The 19584-nt window shown below is 32.9% G+C and overlaps 6 protein-coding genes across 6 annotated transcripts; 5 read left to right on the forward strand and 1 right to left on the reverse strand.

Moving 5' to 3' along the window:
* Positions 1-119: 119 nt before the first annotated feature.
* On the forward strand, positions 120-6321 carry LOC128864716 (uncharacterized). The gene is made up of 2 exons (XM_054104467.1): positions 120-512; positions 5943-6321. The coding sequence occupies exons 1-2, from the start codon at positions 204-206 to the stop codon at positions 6279-6281; spliced, it is 648 nt and encodes a 215-aa protein (XP_053960442.1). The 5' UTR covers positions 120-203; the 3' UTR covers positions 6282-6321.
* On the reverse strand, positions 3171-3595 carry LOC128864113 (histone H2B). The gene has a single exon (XM_054103622.1). The coding sequence runs from the start codon at positions 3593-3595 to the stop codon at positions 3224-3226; it is 372 nt and encodes a 123-aa protein (XP_053959597.1). The 3' UTR covers positions 3171-3223.
* Positions 3734-4298, forward strand: LOC128864112 (histone H2A). The gene has a single exon (XM_054103621.1). The coding sequence runs from the start codon at positions 3891-3893 to the stop codon at positions 4263-4265; it is 375 nt and encodes a 124-aa protein (XP_053959596.1). The 5' UTR covers positions 3734-3890; the 3' UTR covers positions 4266-4298.
* A 3210-nt stretch (positions 6322-9531) lies between the features above and the next one.
* LOC128863609 (histone H2A) lies at positions 9532-10081 on the forward strand. The gene has a single exon (XM_054102847.1). The coding sequence runs from the start codon at positions 9674-9676 to the stop codon at positions 10046-10048; it is 375 nt and encodes a 124-aa protein (XP_053958822.1). The 5' UTR covers positions 9532-9673; the 3' UTR covers positions 10049-10081.
* A 1609-nt stretch (positions 10082-11690) lies between these two features.
* On the forward strand, positions 11691-17887 carry LOC128864717 (uncharacterized). Its single transcript, XM_054104468.1, has 2 exons — positions 11691-12061; positions 17509-17887. The coding sequence occupies exons 1-2, from the start codon at positions 11753-11755 to the stop codon at positions 17845-17847; spliced, it is 648 nt and encodes a 215-aa protein (XP_053960443.1). The 5' UTR covers positions 11691-11752; the 3' UTR covers positions 17848-17887.
* Positions 15315-15864, forward strand: LOC128864228 (histone H2A). The gene has a single exon (XM_054103794.1). The coding sequence runs from the start codon at positions 15457-15459 to the stop codon at positions 15829-15831; it is 375 nt and encodes a 124-aa protein (XP_053959769.1). The 5' UTR covers positions 15315-15456; the 3' UTR covers positions 15832-15864.
* Positions 17888-19584: the final 1697 nt, after the last annotated feature.

The following is a 19584-nucleotide window of genomic DNA, read 5'->3' on the forward strand; positions in this document are numbered from 1 at the left end:
CAACAACGTTTCACAAGTCCATGTATTATGTGGGCATGTGTTGAAGCGAGATAGATGTATGGTGTACCTTTTGGCTTGGGTATTGCAGTTGTGAGATTTTGGTATAAATAGATGTGCTCTCGCTTCTGTTATTTCATTGGTGGTGAAGTGTTACAGTGTTAAAGTGTTAAATTCTTACTTGTGCAAATAGTAAATATCAAAAAATGACTGGTCGCGGCAAAGGTGGTAAAGGTTTGGGAAAAGGTGGTGCCAAACGTCATCGCAAAGTTTTACGTGATAACATCCAAGGTATCACTAAACCAGCTATTCGACGTTTAGCTCGTCGTGGTGGTGTAAAACGTATATCTGGTTTGATATATGAAGAAACTCGTGGTGTTTTAAAAGTATTTTTGGAGAATGTTATCCGTGATGCAGTTACCTATACTGAACATGCCAAAAGGAAAACAGTTACAGCTATGGATGTTGTGTACGCTTTAAAGAGACAAGGCCGTACTTTATACGGTTTCGGCGGTTAAATAATTTCTTGCGTACATATTTAAAAAACGGTCCTTTTCAGGACCACAATATTCTTTTAACAAAGATTCAAAATTTTGTACAATTAAAATTTTAAACAAACTCACAATTCTGTTGTGATTCTATATTTGATGTGCATGAGTACATATGTACATTCTCATTATACAATTAACACGTTCGCGGACGTGAATGCTATAGCATTCAAATTTTAAAGCCAAGTTTTATTCATTTAATTTCATGTAACTTTAAGTTTTTGTAATTAATATACATTTTAAAGTAATGACCACTTGATTCATTAAGTACTTTCATATAACAGTTAAAATACGATATTCTGACTACAGTTATAATACATGTGTAATCAGATTTAGGATATTACAACTAGTTTCAAAAATAATTGCCTATCTATTTTTGCAGCTTCCTGAATTTTTAAGTGTCCGCGAACGTGTTAAATAGATTATGGCTGTATTTTAACACCCAGGCCTCTAGCCTGATATATTTAATTGTTAAATAATTTTTTTCGCTACATAAATACAACTTTTTAAAAATATATATGTAGTTAAAATTATATTTTCATATTTATATTTATTTCTTTAACTTTGGAATACAATCATACTCTTACTACCTTTGCCTTTTGCCTTCGCCAAGCATACAAGTTGTATACGTGTATGTAAGCACGTATGTATGTACATATGGGAATTTTGTACCTTGCTTTGACATATATTGCAAACTTTTTAAAGAAAAAGTTAAATTTTTTTATTAAGTAAAATAATATTTAATTAATTAAATAAAAAATTTTGTATGCACACATATATATATATATATACATATTTAAAAATGCGATTGATTAGTGAATATTTGCATTAATATAAAAAAATTAAATATTATATTAAAATAATTCACATTAGTGAAATTTATTTATTTCATTACCATCACTCATTTCAACCAAAATTAAAGTTTTCAATATTCATCAAAATATTGGATTATTTCATGCATCCAACTAACGCCACTGAGAATTGCTCTGGTGATACCATGGAGATATTTAATTTTATTTTTTCAAACATATTATTTTAAGTAATATTTAAAATAAAATGTTTAGATCATTGATAATTTGATATATTTTATATTTTCAATAGTAATAATTGATTTATATTAAGGAGTTTTAAGAAAATCGACTAAAACTAGCGAAAATTTAATATTTTGAGTACAAAGTTTCGACTAAAACACTCGTTACAAGAAAAATATTGATTTTATTCCAATTTAAGTATATTGATATGAAAGTGACACATGCATACTATCGTTTTGCACATTCATTTGTTGAATTAGTAAATTCAGTGAATTTTAGTGAATTAAATAAATCTTAAAGTTTGTCATATAGCAGCACTAAATAGCACTGGAACGTGAAAATTTGATTATCATCTTTTCGCTCTGCTTCTCAAATTTTAAACAGAGTTAAACAACATATTGAATTCCAGAAATTATCTTTATTTACCAGTGCTCTATTGGTGTAGTGCGTACAGTGCATAAAGTGAGTGAAGTGTTTAAAGTGTATAATACATACGTGGAATTTTAATTGAGGTTTTAATCTACAATATATAAATAAAGATGTCTGATTCAGTTGCTGTTGTGAATGTAAGCTCCCCAGTAGCTACTGCTGCTACTATTGCTGAAAAAAAAGTGGTTGCCAAAAAGGTTAAGGCAGCTAAACCCAAAAAGCCGTCGGTTGCCCCTACCCATCCACCAACACAACAAATGGTCGACGCATCAATTAAGAATTTAAAGGAACGTGGCGGCTCATCACTTTTGGCGATTAAGAAATATATTAGTGCGACATACAAATGTGATGCCCAAAAATTGGCACCATTCATTAAACGCTATTTGAAATCGGCTGTTACAAGTGGCAAATTAATTCAAACCAAAGGAAAAGGTGCGTCCGGTTCATTCAAACTATCAGTTGCAGCTAGTAAATCAAGCGAGGGAAAATTGAAATCAAAAGCCGTAAAATCAGCAGAGAAGGTTAAGGCTAAAAAGAAGGCAGCAGATAGTGGTGCATCAAAGAAAAAATCATTGAGTAAAGTCAAAAAGGCGGCAAGTGGTGAGAAAAAGGTAAAAAAAGCTGTTGCCAGTAAGAAAACAGCTGAAAAGAAGAAAACTGAAAAGGCTAAGGCGAAAGATGCAAAAAAGGGTGGTGCATTAAAAGTGAAACCAACTAAAGCCAAATCTGCAACTGCTAAGCCAAAAGCAGCTAAAGCAAAAGCAACTGCTGCTAAATCCAAGAAGTCTGCATCGAATAAAAAGCCAGCCGCAAAAAAACCTACAGCAGCAGGTAAAAAGTAAATAATTTACGGTGTTTGTAAGTGAGTTATAAACGGAACCTTCATGGTAAATTAATAATAAGCCCTTTTCAGGGCTACAAAATCTCTTAACAAAAAGATCAAAAGTGAATTTATTCCTTACAGTGTGTAGAAAACATTAAAAAAAATAAAAACCAAGTAGTTCAACAAACCAATATCATATTTAATAGACTAATGAAACCATATGAACATATTCTTCAATATTAAGAAATTGTAAAATTAATTTCAATGTGCATACATATGTAGAGATATATTAATGAAGACATTTTTTCATTCTCTTTGTTAATTTATATTTTATGGCCCTGAAAAGGGCCTTGTTTTGTTAATATATTTATATACCATTGGTTCAGTTGGAAAAATTATTTGGAACTGGTATATTTGGTAACAGCTTTGGTACCTTCACTGACGGCATGTTTGGCCAATTCACCGGGCAAGAGTAAACGTACAGCAGTTTGAATTTCGCGACTGGTGATGGTTGAACGCTTGTTATAGTGAGCTAAACGCGACGCTTCCGCAGCAATACGCTCAAAGATGTCATTCACAAAACTATTCATAATGCTCATGGCCTTGGATGAAATACCGGTATCAGGATGTACTTGTTTCAACACTTTATAGATGTAGATGGCATAACTTTCCTTCCTCTTACGCTTCTTTTTCTTATCATTTTTAGTAATATTCTTTTGAGCCTTACCGGCTTTCTTTGCTGCTTTTCCACTAGTTTTTGGCGGCATTTTAATTTCTTCACAACTTTGATGATTTTATGATTTTATTTTCACTCACACTATTTGTCACTTAATATACAGGCTTAAGTGTATGTTTTCCGACCAACTCTTCGGCGAGACAATACGAAGTAGTAGTACACGCACGATGCTCAACAGCACAATATAAGGGTTGGTGCTCAGCAGAGCGAAAAAGTATATAAGCAGCGCACATTTTGTGTATCAGTGAATAGTGTGCTTATACATTGAGTATAATACAGTACAGTGCTTTGTAGTGTAGTGAAGTGAACAATCTATAACAGTGAAAATGTCAGGCCGTGGTAAAGGTGGTAAAGTTAAGGGAAAGGCAAAGTCCCGTTCAAATCGTGCTGGTCTTCAATTTCCAGTTGGTCGTATTCATCGTTTGTTGCGCAAAGGCAATTATGCTGAGCGTGTTGGTGCCGGTGCTCCAGTTTATCTAGCTGCAGTTATGGAATATTTAGCAGCTGAAGTTCTTGAATTGGCTGGTAATGCTGCTCGTGATAACAAAAAGACAAGAATCATCCCACGTCATTTACAATTGGCCATCCGCAACGATGAAGAATTGAATAAATTGTTGTCCGGTGTAACTATTGCTCAAGGTGGTGTTTTGCCTAATATTCAAGCTGTACTTTTGCCAAAGAAGACCGAAAAGAAAGCATAAAGTGAAAAATATAGGCGAATTATAATTATAAATACCGACGCAAACAAACCGTCCTTTTCAGGACGACAAAATACATTTACAAAGAGATTTAAATAATTTCTCACTAAATGTGTTATTTTTTCATACATATTATCGAATGTGAATAGACGCATGTATATTTGCGCCAAAACTGCGGCATATAAACTGGTTATGTATACATATTCATTCATACATGTGTATACATGCCTACAGACTGTACTAAAAACCGCTCGTGTATAAATGATGTGGAGTAGATAAAGAAATGCGTATGTATGTTTGTATGTATGTACTACGTGCATTAACGAAAACACAAAAATATCATATATGTTTACGCATAAATATTCCAATAAAATGTTTGATCTTTTTCGTTAAACAAATTGTGGTCCCAAAAAGGACCGTTTTTTTATAATAGTTTTCTTATTCATTTAATATTCTTAATAAAGAACGTGGCATCCCATTAGGTGTATTATATTTTTATACATATTACCGAATTGCGACAAAATTGCTCCTTATAAACTGGTTATGTGTGCATATACCTACATAAACGTGTATACATGCATGCCGACTATACTTTAAAACACACGAGTATAAACGATATGGAGTAGATAAAGAACTGTATATGTATGTACTACATACATTTACGAAAACACAAAAATATCTACACATAGAGGCTATTCGTAAATTCATCACTGCGCTGCATAATATGATTATTCTGCACTGCCACTGCTAATCAGCACACATCTGTTGCATCAGCCATTTTTATGATTTGTGTTTTGCTACTATTTGCGCACAATATACTGCATTGTTGCATTTTCGACCACTTGTGAGTTGCGGTGTTGCCAATTTTTGCATTTACGAACAGGCCCATATATATGCATAAATATTTCAATAAAATTTTTCATCTTTTTCGTTTAACAAATTGTGGTCCTGAAAAGGACCGTTTTTTCGTAAGTTTTCTTATTGATTTAAGCACGTTCACCACGAATACGTCTAGCCAATTGAATATCTTTTGGCATAATTGTAACACGCTTAGCATGGATGGCACACAAATTGGTATCTTCAAAAAGACCAACCAAGTATGCTTCACTTGCTTCTTGTAGAGCCATAACAGCAGAACTTTGGAAACGTAGATCAGTTTTGAAATCTTGCGCTATTTCACGAACCAAGCGCTGGAATGGCAATTTCCGTATCAATAATTCGGTACTCTTTTGATAGCGACGAATTTCACGCAACGCCACTGTACCTGGACGATAACGATGTGGCTTTTTAACTCCACCAGTTGCTGGTGCACTTTTGCGTGCAGCTTTTGTCGCCAATTGTTTACGTGGTGCCTTTCCACCAGTCGATTTTCGGGCTGTTTGCTTTGTACGAGCCATTTTTCACTACTCACTTTATTATTTTCCCACACTTGAACACTATAGAACACTAAACACTGTACCTATAACAAATTGTATGACGTTCACATCTTAAGTAGCAATTTCAACAACAACGTTTCACAAGTCCATGTATTATGTGGGCATGTGTTGAAGCGAGATAGATGTATGGTGTACCTTTTGGCTTGGGTATTGCAGTTGTGAGATTTTGGTATAAATAGATGTGCTCTCGCTTCTGTTATTTCATTGGTGGTGAAGTGTTACAGTGTTAAAGTGTTAAATTCTTACTTGTGCAAATAGTAAATATCAAAAAATGACTGGTCGCGGCAAAGGTGGTAAAGGTTTGGGAAAAGGTGGTGCCAAACGTCATCGCAAAGTTTTACGTGATAACATCCAAGGTATCACTAAACCAGCTATTCGACGTTTAGCTCGTCGTGGTGGTGTAAAACGTATATCTGGTTTGATATATGAAGAAACTCGTGGTGTTTTAAAAGTATTTTTGGAGAATGTTATCCGTGATGCAGTTACCTATACTGAACATGCCAAAAGGAAAACAGTTACAGCTATGGATGTTGTGTACGCTTTAAAGAGACAAGGCCGTACTTTATACGGTTTCGGCGGTTAAATAATTTCTTGCGTACATATTTAAAAAACGGTCCTTTTCAGGACCACAATATTCTTTTAACAAAGATTCAAAATTTTGTACAATTAAAATTTTAAACAAACTCACAATTCTGTTGTGATTCTATATTTGATGTGCATGAGTACATATGTACATTCTCATTATACAATTAACACGTTCGCGGACGTGAATGCTATAGCATTCAAATTTTAAAGCCAAGTTTTATTCATTTAATTTCATGTAACTTTAAGTTTTTGTAATTAATATACATTTTAAAGTAATGACCACTTGATTCATTAAGTACTTTCATATAACAGTTAAAATACGATATTCTGACTACAGTTATAATACATGTGTAATCAGATTTAGGATATTACAACTAGTTTCAAAAATAATTGCCTATCTATTTTTGCAGCTTCCTGAATTTTTAAGTGTCCGCGAACGTGTTAAATAGATTATGGCTGTATTTTAACACCCAGGCCTCTAGCCTGATATATTTAATTGTTAAATAATTTTTTTCGCTACATAAATACAACTTTTTAAAAATATATATGTAGTTAAAATTATATTTTCATATTTATATTTATTTCTTTAACTTTGGAATACAATCATACTCTTACTACCTTTGCCTTTTGCCTTCGCCAAGCATACAAGTTGTATACGTGTATGTAAGCACGTATGTATGTACATATGGGAATTTTGTACCTTGCTTTGACATATATTGCAAACTTTTTAAAGAAAAAGTTAAATTTTTTTATTAAGTAAAATAATATTTAATTAATTAAATAAAAAATTTTGTATGCACACATATATATTATATATATATATATATATATATACATATTTAAAAATGCGATTGATTAGTGAATATTTGCATTAATATAAAAAAATTAAATATTATATTAAAATAATTCACATTAGTGAAATTTATTTATTTCATTACCATCACTCATTTCAACCAAAATTAAAGTTTTCAATATTCATCAAAATATTGGATTATTTCATGCATCCAACTAACGCCACTGAGAATTGCTCTGGTGATACCATGGAGATATTTAATTTTATTTTTTCAAACATATTATTTTAAGTAATATTTAAAATAAAATGTTTAGATGATTGATAATTTGATATATTTTATATTTTCAATAGTAATAATTGATTTATATTAAGGAGTTTTAAGAAAATCGACTAAAACTAGCGAAAATTTAATATTTTGAGTACAAAGTTTCGACTAAAACACTCGTTACAAGAAAAATATTGATTTTATTCCAATTTAAGTATATTGATATGAAAGTGACACATGCATACTATCGTTTTGCACATTCATTTGTTGAATTAGTAAATTCAGTGAATTTTAGTGAATTAAATAAATCTTAAAGTTTGTCATATAGCAGCACTAAATAGCACTGGAACGTGAAAATTTGATTATCATCTTTTCGCTCTGCTTCTCAAATTTTAAACAGAGTTAAACAACATATTGAATTCCAGAAATTATCTTTATTTACCAGTGCTCTATTGGTGTAGTGCGTACAGTGCATAAAGTGAGTGAAGTGTTTAAAGTGTATAATACATACGTGGAATTTTAATTGAGGTTTTAATCTACAATATATAAATAAAGATGTCTGATTCAGTTGCTGTTGTGAATGTAAGCTCCCCAGTAGCTACTGCTGCTACTATTGCTGAAAAAAAAGTGGTTGCCAAAAAGGTTAAGGCAGCTAAACCCAAAAAGCCGTCGGTTGCCCCTACCCATCCACCAACACAACAAATGGTCGACGCATCAATTAAGAATTTAAAGGAACGTGGCGGCTCATCACTTTTGGCGATTAAGAAATATATTAGTGCGACATACAAATGTGATGCCCAAAAATTGGCACCATTCATTAAACGCTATTTGAAATCGGCTGTTACAAGTGGCAAATTAATTCAAACCAAAGGAAAAGGTGCGTCCGGTTCATTCAAACTATCAGTTGCAGCTAGTAAATCAAGCGAGGGAAAATTGAAATCAAAAGCCGTAAAATCAGCAGAGAAGGTTAAGGCTAAAAAGAAGGCAGCAGATAGTGGTGCATCAAAGAAAAAATCATTGAGTAAAGTCAAAAAGGCGGCAAGTGGTGAGAAAAAGGTAAAAAAAGCTGTTGCCAGTAAGAAAACAGCTGAAAAGAAGAAAACTGAAAAGGCTAAGGCGAAAGATGCAAAAAAGGGTGGTGCATTAAAAGTGAAACCAACTAAAGCCAAATCTGCAACTGCTAAGCCAAAAGCAGCTAAAGCAAAAGCAACTGCTGCTAAATCCAAGAAGTCTGCATCGAATAAAAAGCCAGCCGCAAAAAAACCTACAGCAGCAGGTAAAAAGTAAATAATTTACGGTGTTTGTAAGTGAGTTATAAACGGAACCTTCATGGTAAATTAATAATAAGCCCTTTTCAGGGCTACAAAATCTCTTAACAAAAAGATCAAAAGTGAATTTATTCCTTACAGTGTGTAGAAAACATTAAAAAAAATAAAAACCAAGTAGTTCAACAAACCAATATCATATTTAATAGACTAATGAAACCATATGAACATATTCTTCAATATTAAGAAATTGTAAAATTAATTTCAATGTGCATACATATGTAGAGATATATTAATGAAGACATTTTTTCATTCTCTTTGTTAATTTATATTTTATGGCCCTGAAAAGGGCCTTGTTTTGTTAATATATTTATATACCAGTTCAGTTCAGTTGGAAAAATTATTTGGAACTGGTATATTTGGTAACAGCTTTGGTACCTTCACTGACGGCATGTTTGGCCAATTCACCGGGCAAGAGTAAACGTACAGCAGTTTGAATTTCGCGACTGGTGATGGTTGAACGCTTGTTATAGTGAGCTAAACGCGACGCTTCCGCAGCAATACGCTCAAAGATGTCATTCACAAAACTATTCATAATGCTCATGGCCTTGGATGAAATACCGGTATCAGGATGTACTTGTTTCAACACTTTATAGATGTAGATGGCATAACTTTCCTTCCTCTTACGCTTCTTTTTCTTATCATTTTTAGTAATATTCTTTTGAGCCTTACCGGCTTTCTTTGCTGCTTTTCCACTAGTTTTTGGCGGCATTTTAATTTCTTCACAACTTTGATGATTTTATGATTTTATTTTCACTCACACTATTTGTCACTTAATATACAGGCTTAAGTGTATGTTTTCCGACCAACTCTTCGGCGAGACAATACGAAGTAGTAGTACACGCACGATGCTCAACAGCACAATATAAGGGTTGGTGCTCAGCAGAGCGAAAAAGTATATAAGCAGCGCACATTTTGTGTATCAGTGAATAGTGTGCTTATACATTGAGTATAATACAGTACAGTGCTTTGTAGTGTAGTGAAGTGAACAATCTATAACAGTGAAAATGTCAGGCCGTGGTAAAGGTGGTAAAGTTAAGGGAAAGGCAAAGTCCCGTTCAAATCGTGCTGGTCTTCAATTTCCAGTTGGTCGTATTCATCGTTTGTTGCGCAAAGGCAATTATGCTGAGCGTGTTGGTGCCGGTGCTCCAGTTTATCTAGCTGCAGTTATGGAATATTTAGCAGCTGAAGTTCTTGAATTGGCTGGTAATGCTGCTCGTGATAACAAAAAGACAAGAATCATCCCACGTCATTTACAATTGGCCATCCGCAACGATGAAGAATTGAATAAATTGTTGTCCGGTGTAACTATTGCTCAAGGTGGTGTTTTGCCTAATATTCAAGCTGTACTTTTGCCAAAGAAGACCGAAAAGAAAGCATAAAGTGAAAAATATAGGCGAATTATAATTATAAATACCGACGCAAACAAACCGTCCTTTTCAGGACGACAAAATACATTTACAAAGAGATTTAAATAATTTCTCACTAAATGTGTTATTTTTTCATACATATTATCGAATGTGAATAGACGCATGTATATTTGCGCCAAAACTGCGGCATATAAACTGGTTATGTATACATATTCATTCATACATGTGTATACATGCCTACAGACTGTACTAAAAACCGCTCGTGTATAAATGATGTGGAGTAGATAAAGAAATGCGTATGTATGTTTGTATGTATGTACTACGTGCATTAACGAAAACACAAAAATATCATATATGTTTACGCATAAATATTCCAATAAAATGTTTGATCTTTTTCGTTAAACAAATTGTGGTCCCAAAAAGGACCGTTTTTTTATAATAGTTTTCTTATTCATTTAATATTCTTAATAAAGAACGTGGCATCCCATTAGGTGTATTATATTTTTATACATATTACCGAATTGCGACAAAATTGCTCCTTATAAACTGGTTATGTGTGCATATACCTACATAAACGTGTATACATGCATGCCGACTATACTTTAAAACACACGAGTATAAACGATATGGAGTAGATAAAGAACTGTATATGTATGTACTACATACATTTACGAAAACACAAAAATATCTACACATAGAGGCTATTCGTAAATTCATCACTGCGCTGCATAATATGATTATTCTGCACTGCCACTGCTAATCAGCACACATCTGTTGCATCAGCCATTTTTATGATTTGTGTTTTGCTACTATTTGCGCACAATATACTGCATTGTTGCATTTTCGACCACTTGTGAGTTGCGGTGTTGCCAATTTTTGCATTTACGAACAGGCCCATATATATGCATAAATATTTCAATAAAATTTTTCATCTTTTTCGTTTAACAAATTGTGGTCCTGAAAAGGACCGTTTTTTCGTAAGTTTTCTTATTGATTTAAGCACGTTCACCACGAATACGTCTAGCCAATTGAATATCTTTTGGCATAATTGTAACACGCTTAGCATGGATGGCACACAAATTGGTATCTTCAAAAAGACCAACCAAGTATGCTTCACTTGCTTCTTGTAGAGCCATAACAGCAGAACTTTGGAAACGTAGATCAGTTTTGAAATCTTGCGCTATTTCACGAACCAAGCGCTGGAATGGCAATTTCCGTATCAATAATTCGGTACTCTTTTGATAGCGACGAATTTCACGCAACGCCACTGTACCTGGACGATAACGATGTGGCTTTTTAACTCCACCAGTTGCTGGTGCACTTTTGCGTGCAGCTTTTGTCGCCAATTGTTTACGTGGTGCCTTTCCACCAGTCGATTTTCGGGCTGTTTGCTTTGTACGAGCCATTTTTCACTACTCACTTTATTATTTTCCCACACTTGAACACTATAGAACACTAAACACTGTACCTATAACAAATTGTATGACGTTCACATCTTAAGTAGCAATTTCAACAACAACGTTTCACAAGTCCATGTATTATGTAGGCATGTGTTGAAGCGAGATAGATGTATGGTGTACCTTTTGGCTTGGGTATTGCAGTTGTGAGATTTTGGTATAAATAGATGTGCTCTCGCTTCTATTATTTCATTGGTGGTGAAGTGTTACAGTGTTAAAGTGTTAAATTCTTACTTGTGCAAATAGTAAATATCAAAAAATGACTGGTCGCGGCAAAGGTGGTAAAGGTTTGGGAAAAGGTGGTGCCAAACGTCATCGCAAAGTTTTACGTGATAACATCCAAGGTATCACTAAACCAGCTATTCGACGTTTAGCTCGTCGTGGTGGTGTAAAACGTATATCTGGTTTGATATATGAAGAAACTCGTGGTGTTTTAAAAGTATTTTTGGAGAATGTTATCCGTGATGCAGTTACCTATACTGAACATGCCAAAAGGAAAACAGTTACAGCTATGGATGTTGTGTACGCTTTAAAGAGACAAGGCCGTACTTTATACGGTTTCGGCGGTTAAATAATTTCTTGCGTACATATTTAAAAAACGGTCCTTTTCAGGACCACAATATTCTTTTAACAAAGATTCAAAATTTTGTACAATTAAAATTTTAAACAAACTCACAATTCTGTTGTGATTCTATATTTGATGTGCATGAGTACATATGTACATTCTCATTATACAATTAACACGTTCGCGGACGTGAATGCTATAGCATTCAAATTTTAAAGCCAAGTTTTATTCATTTAATTTCATGTAACTTTAAGTTTTTGTAATTAATATACATTTTAAAGTAATGACCACTTGATTCATTAAGTACTTTCATATAACAGTTAAAATACGATATTCTGACTACAGTTATAATACATGTGTAATCAGATTTAGGATATTACAACTAGTTTCAAAAATAATTGCCTATCTATTTTTGCAGCTTCCTGAATTTTTAAGTGTCCGCGAACGTGTTAAATAGATTATGGCTGTATTTTAACACCCAGGCCTCTAGCCTGATATATTTAATTGTTAAATAATTTTTTTCGCTACATAAATACAACTTTTTAAAAATATATATGTAGTTAAAATTATATTTTCATATTTATATTTATTTCTTTAACTTTGGAATACAATCATACTCTTACTACCTTTGCCTTTTGCCTTCGCCAAGCATACAAGTTGTATACGTGTATGTAAGCACGTATGTATGTACATATGGGAATTTTGTACCTTGCTTTGACATATATTGCAAACTTTTTAAAGAAAAAGTTAAATTTTTTTATTAAGTAAAATAATATTTAATTAATTAAATAAAAAATTTTGTATGCACACATATATATTATATATATATATATATATATATACATATTTAAAAATGCGATTGATTAGTGAATATTTGCATTAATATAAAAAAATTAAATATTATATTAAAATAATTCACATTAGTGAAATTTATTTATTTCATTACCATCACTCATTTCAACCAAAATTAAAGTTTTCAATATTCATCAAAATATTGGATTATTTCATGCATCCAACTAACGCCACTGAGAATTGCTCTGGTGATACCATGGAGATATTTAATTTTATTTTTTCAAACATATTATTTTAAGTAATATTTAAAATAAAATGTTTAGATGATTGATAATTTGATATATTTTATATTTTCAATAGTAATAATTGATTTATATTAAGGAGTTTTAAGAAAATCGACTAAAACTAGCGAAAATTTAATATTTTGAGTACAAAGTTTCGACTAAAACACTCGTTACAAGAAAAATATTGATTTTATTCCAATTTAAGTATATTGATATGAAAGTGACACATGCATACTATCGTTTTGCACATTCATTTGTTGAATTAGTAAATTCAGTGAATTTTAGTGAATTAAATAAATCTTAAAGTTTGTCATATAGCAGCACTAAATAGCACTGGAACGTGAAAATTTGATTATCATCTTTTCGCTCTGCTTCTCAAATTTTAAACAGAGTTAAACAACATATTGAATTCCAGAAATTATCTTTATTTACCAGTGCTCTATTGGTGTAGTGCGTACAGTGCATAAAGTGAGTGAAGTGTTTAAAGTGTATAATACATACGTGGAATTTTAATTGAGGTTTTAATCTACAATATATAAATAAAGATGTCTGATTCAGTTGCTGTTGTGAATGTAAGCTCCCCAGTAGCTACTGCTGCTACTATTGCTGAAAAAAAAGTGGTTGCCAAAAAGGTTAAGGCAGCTAAACCCAAAAAGCCGTCGGTTGCCCCTACCCATCCACCAACACAACAAATGGTCGACGCATCAATTAAGAATTTAAAGGAACGTGGCGGCTCATCACTTTTGGCGATTAAGAAATATATTAGTGCGACATACAAATGTGATGCCCAAAAATTGGCACCATTCATTAAACGCTATTTGAAATCGGCTGTTACAAGTGGCAAATTAATTCAAACCAAAGGAAAAGGTGCGTCCGGTTCATTCAAACTATCAGTTGCAGCTAGTAAATCAAGCGAGGGAAAATTGAAATCAAAAGCCGTAAAATCAGCAGAGAAGGTTAAGGCTAAAAAGAAGGCAGCAGATAGTGGTGCATCAAAGAAAAAATCATTGAGTAAAGTCAAAAAGGCGGCAAGTGGTGAGAAAAAGGTAAAAAAAGCTGTTGCCAGTAAGAAAACAGCTGAAAAGAAGAAAACTGAAAAGGCTAAGGCGAAAGATGCAAAAAAGGGTGGTGCATTAAAAGTGAAACCAACTAAAGCCAAATCTGCAACTGCTAAGCCAAAAGCAGCTAAAGCAAAAGCAACTGCTGCTAAATCCAAGAAGTCTGCATCGAATAAAAAGCCAGCCGCAAAAAAACCTACAGCAGCAGGTAAAAAGTAAATAATTTACGGTGTTTGTAAGTGAGTTATAAACGGAACCTTCATGGTAAATTAATAATAAGCCCTTTTCAGGGCTACAAAATCTCTTAACAAAAAGATCAAAAGTGAATTTATTCCTTACAGTGTGTAGAAAACATTAAAAAAAATAAAAACCAAGTAGTTCAACAAACCAATATCATATTTAATAGACTAATGAAACCATATGAACATATTCTTCAATATTAAGAAATTGTAAAATTAATTTCAATGTGCATACATATGTAGAGATATATTAATGAAGACATTTTTTCATTCTCTTTGTTAATTTATATTTTATGGCCCTGAAAAGGGCCTTGTTTTGTTAATATATTTATATACCAGTTCAGTTCAGTTGGAAAAATTATTTGGAACTGGTATATTTGGTAACAGCTTTGGTACCTTCACTGACGGCATGTTTGGCCAATTCACCGGGCAAGAGTAAACGTACAGCAGTTTGAATTTCGCGACTGGTGATGGTTGAACGCTTGTTATAGTGAGCTAAACGCGACGCTTCCGCAGCAATACGCTCAAAGATGTCATTCACAAAACTATTCATAATGCTCATGGCCTTGGATGAAATACCGGTATCAGGATGTACTTGTTTCAACACTTTATAGATGTAGATGGCATAACTTTCCTTCCTCTTACGCTTCTTTTTCTTATCATTTTTAGTAATATTCTTTTGAGCCTTACCGGCTTTCTTTGCTGCTTTTCCACTAGTTTTTGGCGGCATTTTAATTTCTTCACAACTTTGATGATTTTATGATTTTATTTTCACTCACACTATTTGTCACTTAATATACAGGCTTAAGTGTATGTTTTCCGACCAACTCTTCGGCGAGACAATACGAAGTAGTAGTACACGCACGATGCTCAACAGCACAATATAAGGGTTGGTGCTCAGCAGAGCGAAAAAGTATATAAGCAGCGCACATTTTGTGTATCAGTGAATAGTGTGCTTATACATTGAGTATAATACAGTACAGTGCTTTGTAGTGTAGTGAAGTGAACAATCTATAACAGTGAAAATGTCAGGCCGTGGTAAAGGTGGTAAAGTTAAGGGAAAGGCAAAGTCCCGTTCAAATCGTGCTGGTCTTCAATTTCCAGTTGGTCGTATTCATCGTTTGTTGCGCAAAGGCAATTATGCTGAGCGTGTTGGTGCCGGTGCTCCAGTTTATCTAGCTGCAGTTATGGAATATTTAGCAGCTGAAGTTCTTGAATTGGCTGGTAATGCTGCTCGTGATAACAAAAAGACAAGAATCATCCCACGTCATTTACAATTGGCCATCCGCAACGATGAAGAATTGAATAAATTGTTGTCCGGTGTAACTATTGCTCAAGGTGGTGTTTTGCCTAATATTCAAGCTGTACTTTTGCCAAAGAAGACCGAAAAGAAAGCATAAAGTGAAAAATATAGGCGAATTATAATTATAAATACCGACGCAAACAAACCGTCCTTTTCAGGACGACAAAATACATTTACAAAGAGATTTAAATAATTTCTCACTAAATGTGTTATTTTTTCATACATATTATCGAATGTGAATAGACGCATGTATATTTGCGCCAAAACTGCGGCATATAAACTGGTTATGTATACATATTCATTCATACATGTGTATACATGCCTACAGACTGTACTAAAAACCGCTCGTGTATAAATGATGTGGAGTAGATAAAGAAATGCGTATGTATGTTTGTATGTATGTACTACGTGCATTAACGAAAACACAAAAATATCATATATGTTTACGCATAAATATTCCAATAAAATGTTTGATCTTTTTCGTTAAACAAATTGTGGTCCCAAAAAGGACCGTTTTTTTATAATAGTTTTCTTATTCATTTAATATTCTTAATAAAGAACGTGGCATCCCATTAGGTGTATTATATTTTTATACATATTACCGAATTGCGACAAAATTGCTCCTTATAAACTGGTTATGTGTGCATATACCTACATAAACGTGTATACATGCATGCCGACTATACTTTAAAACACACGAGTATAAACGATATGGAGTAGATAAAGAACTGTATATGTATGTACTACATACATTTACGAAAACACAAAAATATCTACACATAGAGGCTATTCGTAAATTCATCACTGCGCTGCATAATATGATTATTCTGCACTGCCACTGCTAATCAGCACACATCTGTTGCATCAGCCATTTTTATGATTTGTGTTTTGCTACTATTTGCGCACAATATACTGCATTGTTGCATTTTCGACCACTTGTGAGTTGCGGTGTTGCCAATTTTTGCATTTACGAACAGGCCCATATATATGCATAAATATTTCAATAAAATTTTTCATCTTTTTCGTTTAACAAATTGTGGTCCTGAAAAGGACCGTTTTTTCGTAAGTTTTCTTATTGATTTAAGCACGTTCACCACGAATACGTCTAGCCAATTGAATATCTTTTGGCATAATTGTAACACGCTTAGCATGGATGGCACACAAATTGGTATCTTCAAAAAGACCAACCAAGTATGCTTCACTTGCTTCTTGTAGAGCCATAACAGCAGAACTTTGGAAACGTAGATCAGTTTTGAAATCTTGCGCTATTTCACGAACCAAGCGCTGGAATGGCAATTTCCGTATCAATAATTCGGTACTCTTTTGATAGCGACGAATTTCACGCAACGCCACTGTACCTGGACGATAACGATGTGGCTTTTTAACTCCACCAGTTGCTGGTGCACTTTTGCGTGCAGCTTTTGTCGCCAATTGTTTACGTGGTGCCTTTCCACCAGTCGATTTTCGGGCTGTTTGCTTTGTACGAGCCATTTTTCACTACTCACTTTATTATTTTCCCACACTTGAACACTATAGAACACTAAACACTGTACCTATAACAAATTGTATGACGTTCACATCTTAAGTAGCAATTTCAACAACAACGTTTCACAAGTCCATGTATTATGTAGGCATGTGTTGAAGCGAGATAGATGTATGGTGTACCTTTTGGCTTGGGTATTGCAGTTGTGAGATTTTGGTATAAATAGATGTGCTCTCGCTTCTATTATTTCATTGGTGGTGAAGTGTTACAGTGTTAAAGTGTTAAATTCTTACTTGTGCAAATAGTAAATATCAAAAAATGACTGGTCGCGGCAAAGGTGGTAAAGGTTTGGGAAAAGGTGGTGCCAAACGTCATCGCAAAGTTTTACGTGATAACATCCAAGGTATCACTAAACCAGCTATTCGACGTTTAGCTCGTCGTGGTGGTGTAAAACGTATATCTGGTTTGATATATGAAGAAACTCGTGGTGTTTTAAAAGTATTTTTGGAGAATGTTATCCGTGATGCAGTTACCTATACTGAACATGCCAAAAGGAAAACAGTTACAGCTATGGATGTTGTGTACGCTTTAAAGAGACAAGGCCGTACTTTATACGGTTTCGGCGGTTAAATAATTTCTTGCGTACATATTTAAAAAACGGTCCTTTTCAGGACCACAATATTCTTTTAACAAAGATTCAAAATTTTGTACAATTAAAATTTTAAACAAACTCACAATTCTGTTGTGATTCTATATTTGATGTGCATGAGTACATATGTACATTCTCATTATACAATTAACACGTTCGCGGACGTGAATGCTATAGCATTCAAATTTTAAAGCCAAGTTTTATTCATTTAATTTCATGTAACTTTAAGTTTTTGTAATTAATATACATTTTAAAGTAATGACCACTTGATTCATTAAGTACTTTCATATAACAGTTAAAATACGATATTCTGACTACAGTTATAATACATGTGTAATCAGATTTAGGATATTACAACTAGTTTCAAAAATAATTGCCTATCTATTTTTGCAGCTTCCTGAATTTTTAAGTGTCCGCGAACGTGTTAAATAGATTATGGCTGTATTTTAACACCCAGGCCTCTAGCCTGATATATTTAATTGTTAAATAATTTTTTTCGCTACATAAATACAACTTTTTAAAAATATATATGTAGTTAAAATTATATTTTCATATTTATATTTATTTCTTTAACTTTGGAATACAATCATACTCTTACTACCTTTGCCTTTTGCCTTCGCCAAGCATACAAGTTGTATACGTGTATGTAAGCACGTATGTATGTACATATGGGAATTTTGTACCTTGCTTTGACATATATTGCAAACTTTTTAAAGAAAAAGTTAAATTTTTTTATTAAGTAAAATAATATTTAATTAATTAAATAAAAAATTTTGTATGCACACATATATATTATATATATATATATATATATATACATATTTAAAAATGCGATTGATTAGTGAATATTTGCATTAATATAAAAAAATTAAATATTATATTAAAATAATTCACATTAGTGAAATTTATTTATTTCATTACCATCACTCATTTCAACCAAAATTAAAGTTTTCAATATTCATCAAAATATTGGATTATTTCATGCATCCAACTAACGCCACTGAGAATTGCTCTGGTGATACCATGGAGATATTTAATTTTATTTTTTCAAACATATTATTTTAAGTAATATTTAAAATAAAATGTTTAGATGATTGATAATTTGATATATTTTATATTTTCAATAGTAATAATTGATTTATATTAAGGAGTTTTAAGAAAATCGACTAAAACTAGCGAAAATTTAATATTTTGAGTACAAAGTTTCGACTAAAACACTCGTTACAAGAAAAATATTGATTTTATTCCAATTTAAGTATATTGATATGAAAGTGACACATGCATACTATCGTTTTGCACATTCATTTGTTGAATTAGTAAATTCAGTGAATTTTAGTGAATTAAATAAATCTTAAAGTTTGTCATATAGCAGCACTAAATAGCACTGGAACGTGAAAATTTGATTATCATCTTTTCGCTCTGCTTCTCAAATTTTAAACAGAGTTAAACAACATATTGAATTCCAGAAATTATCTTTATTTACCAGTGCTCTATTGGTGTAGTGCGTACAGTGCATAAAGTGAGTGAAGTGTTTAAAGTGTATAATACATACGTGGAATTTTAATTGAGGTTTTAATCTACAATATATAAATAAAGATGTCTGATTCAGTTGCTGTTGTGAATGTAAGCTCCCCAGTAGCTACTGCTGCTACTATTGCTGAAAAAAAAGTGGTTGCCAAAAAGGTTAAGGCAGCTAAACCCAAAAAGCCGTCGGTTGC

This window comes from Anastrepha ludens, chromosome 5, assembly GCF_028408465.1.
Source record: "Anastrepha ludens isolate Willacy chromosome 5, idAnaLude1.1, whole genome shotgun sequence".
Classification (NCBI taxonomy): Eukaryota; Metazoa; Arthropoda; class Insecta; order Diptera; family Tephritidae; genus Anastrepha; species Anastrepha ludens.

Coding starts and splice junctions, on each gene's coding strand:
- LOC128863609 (XM_054102847.1), top strand. CDS start 9,674: ATGTCAGGCCGTGGTAAAGGTGGTAAAGTTAAGGGAAAGGCAAAGTCC.
- LOC128864716 (XM_054104467.1), top strand. CDS start 204: ATGACTGGTCGCGGCAAAGGTGGTAAAGGTTTGGGAAAAGGTGGTGCC. Junction 513..5,942: donor CTTTATACGGTTTCGGCGGT/TAAATAATTTCT, acceptor TGTTAAATTCTT/ACTTGTGCAAATAGTAAATA.
- LOC128864113 (XM_054103622.1), bottom strand. CDS start 3,595: ATGCCGCCAAAAACTAGTGGAAAAGCAGCAAAGAAAGCCGGTAAGGCT.
- LOC128864228 (XM_054103794.1), top strand. CDS start 15,457: ATGTCAGGCCGTGGTAAAGGTGGTAAAGTTAAGGGAAAGGCAAAGTCC.
- LOC128864717 (XM_054104468.1), top strand. CDS start 11,753: ATGACTGGTCGCGGCAAAGGTGGTAAAGGTTTGGGAAAAGGTGGTGCC. Junction 12,062..17,508: donor CTTTATACGGTTTCGGCGGT/TAAATAATTTCT, acceptor TGTTAAATTCTT/ACTTGTGCAAATAGTAAATA.
- LOC128864112 (XM_054103621.1), top strand. CDS start 3,891: ATGTCAGGCCGTGGTAAAGGTGGTAAAGTTAAGGGAAAGGCAAAGTCC.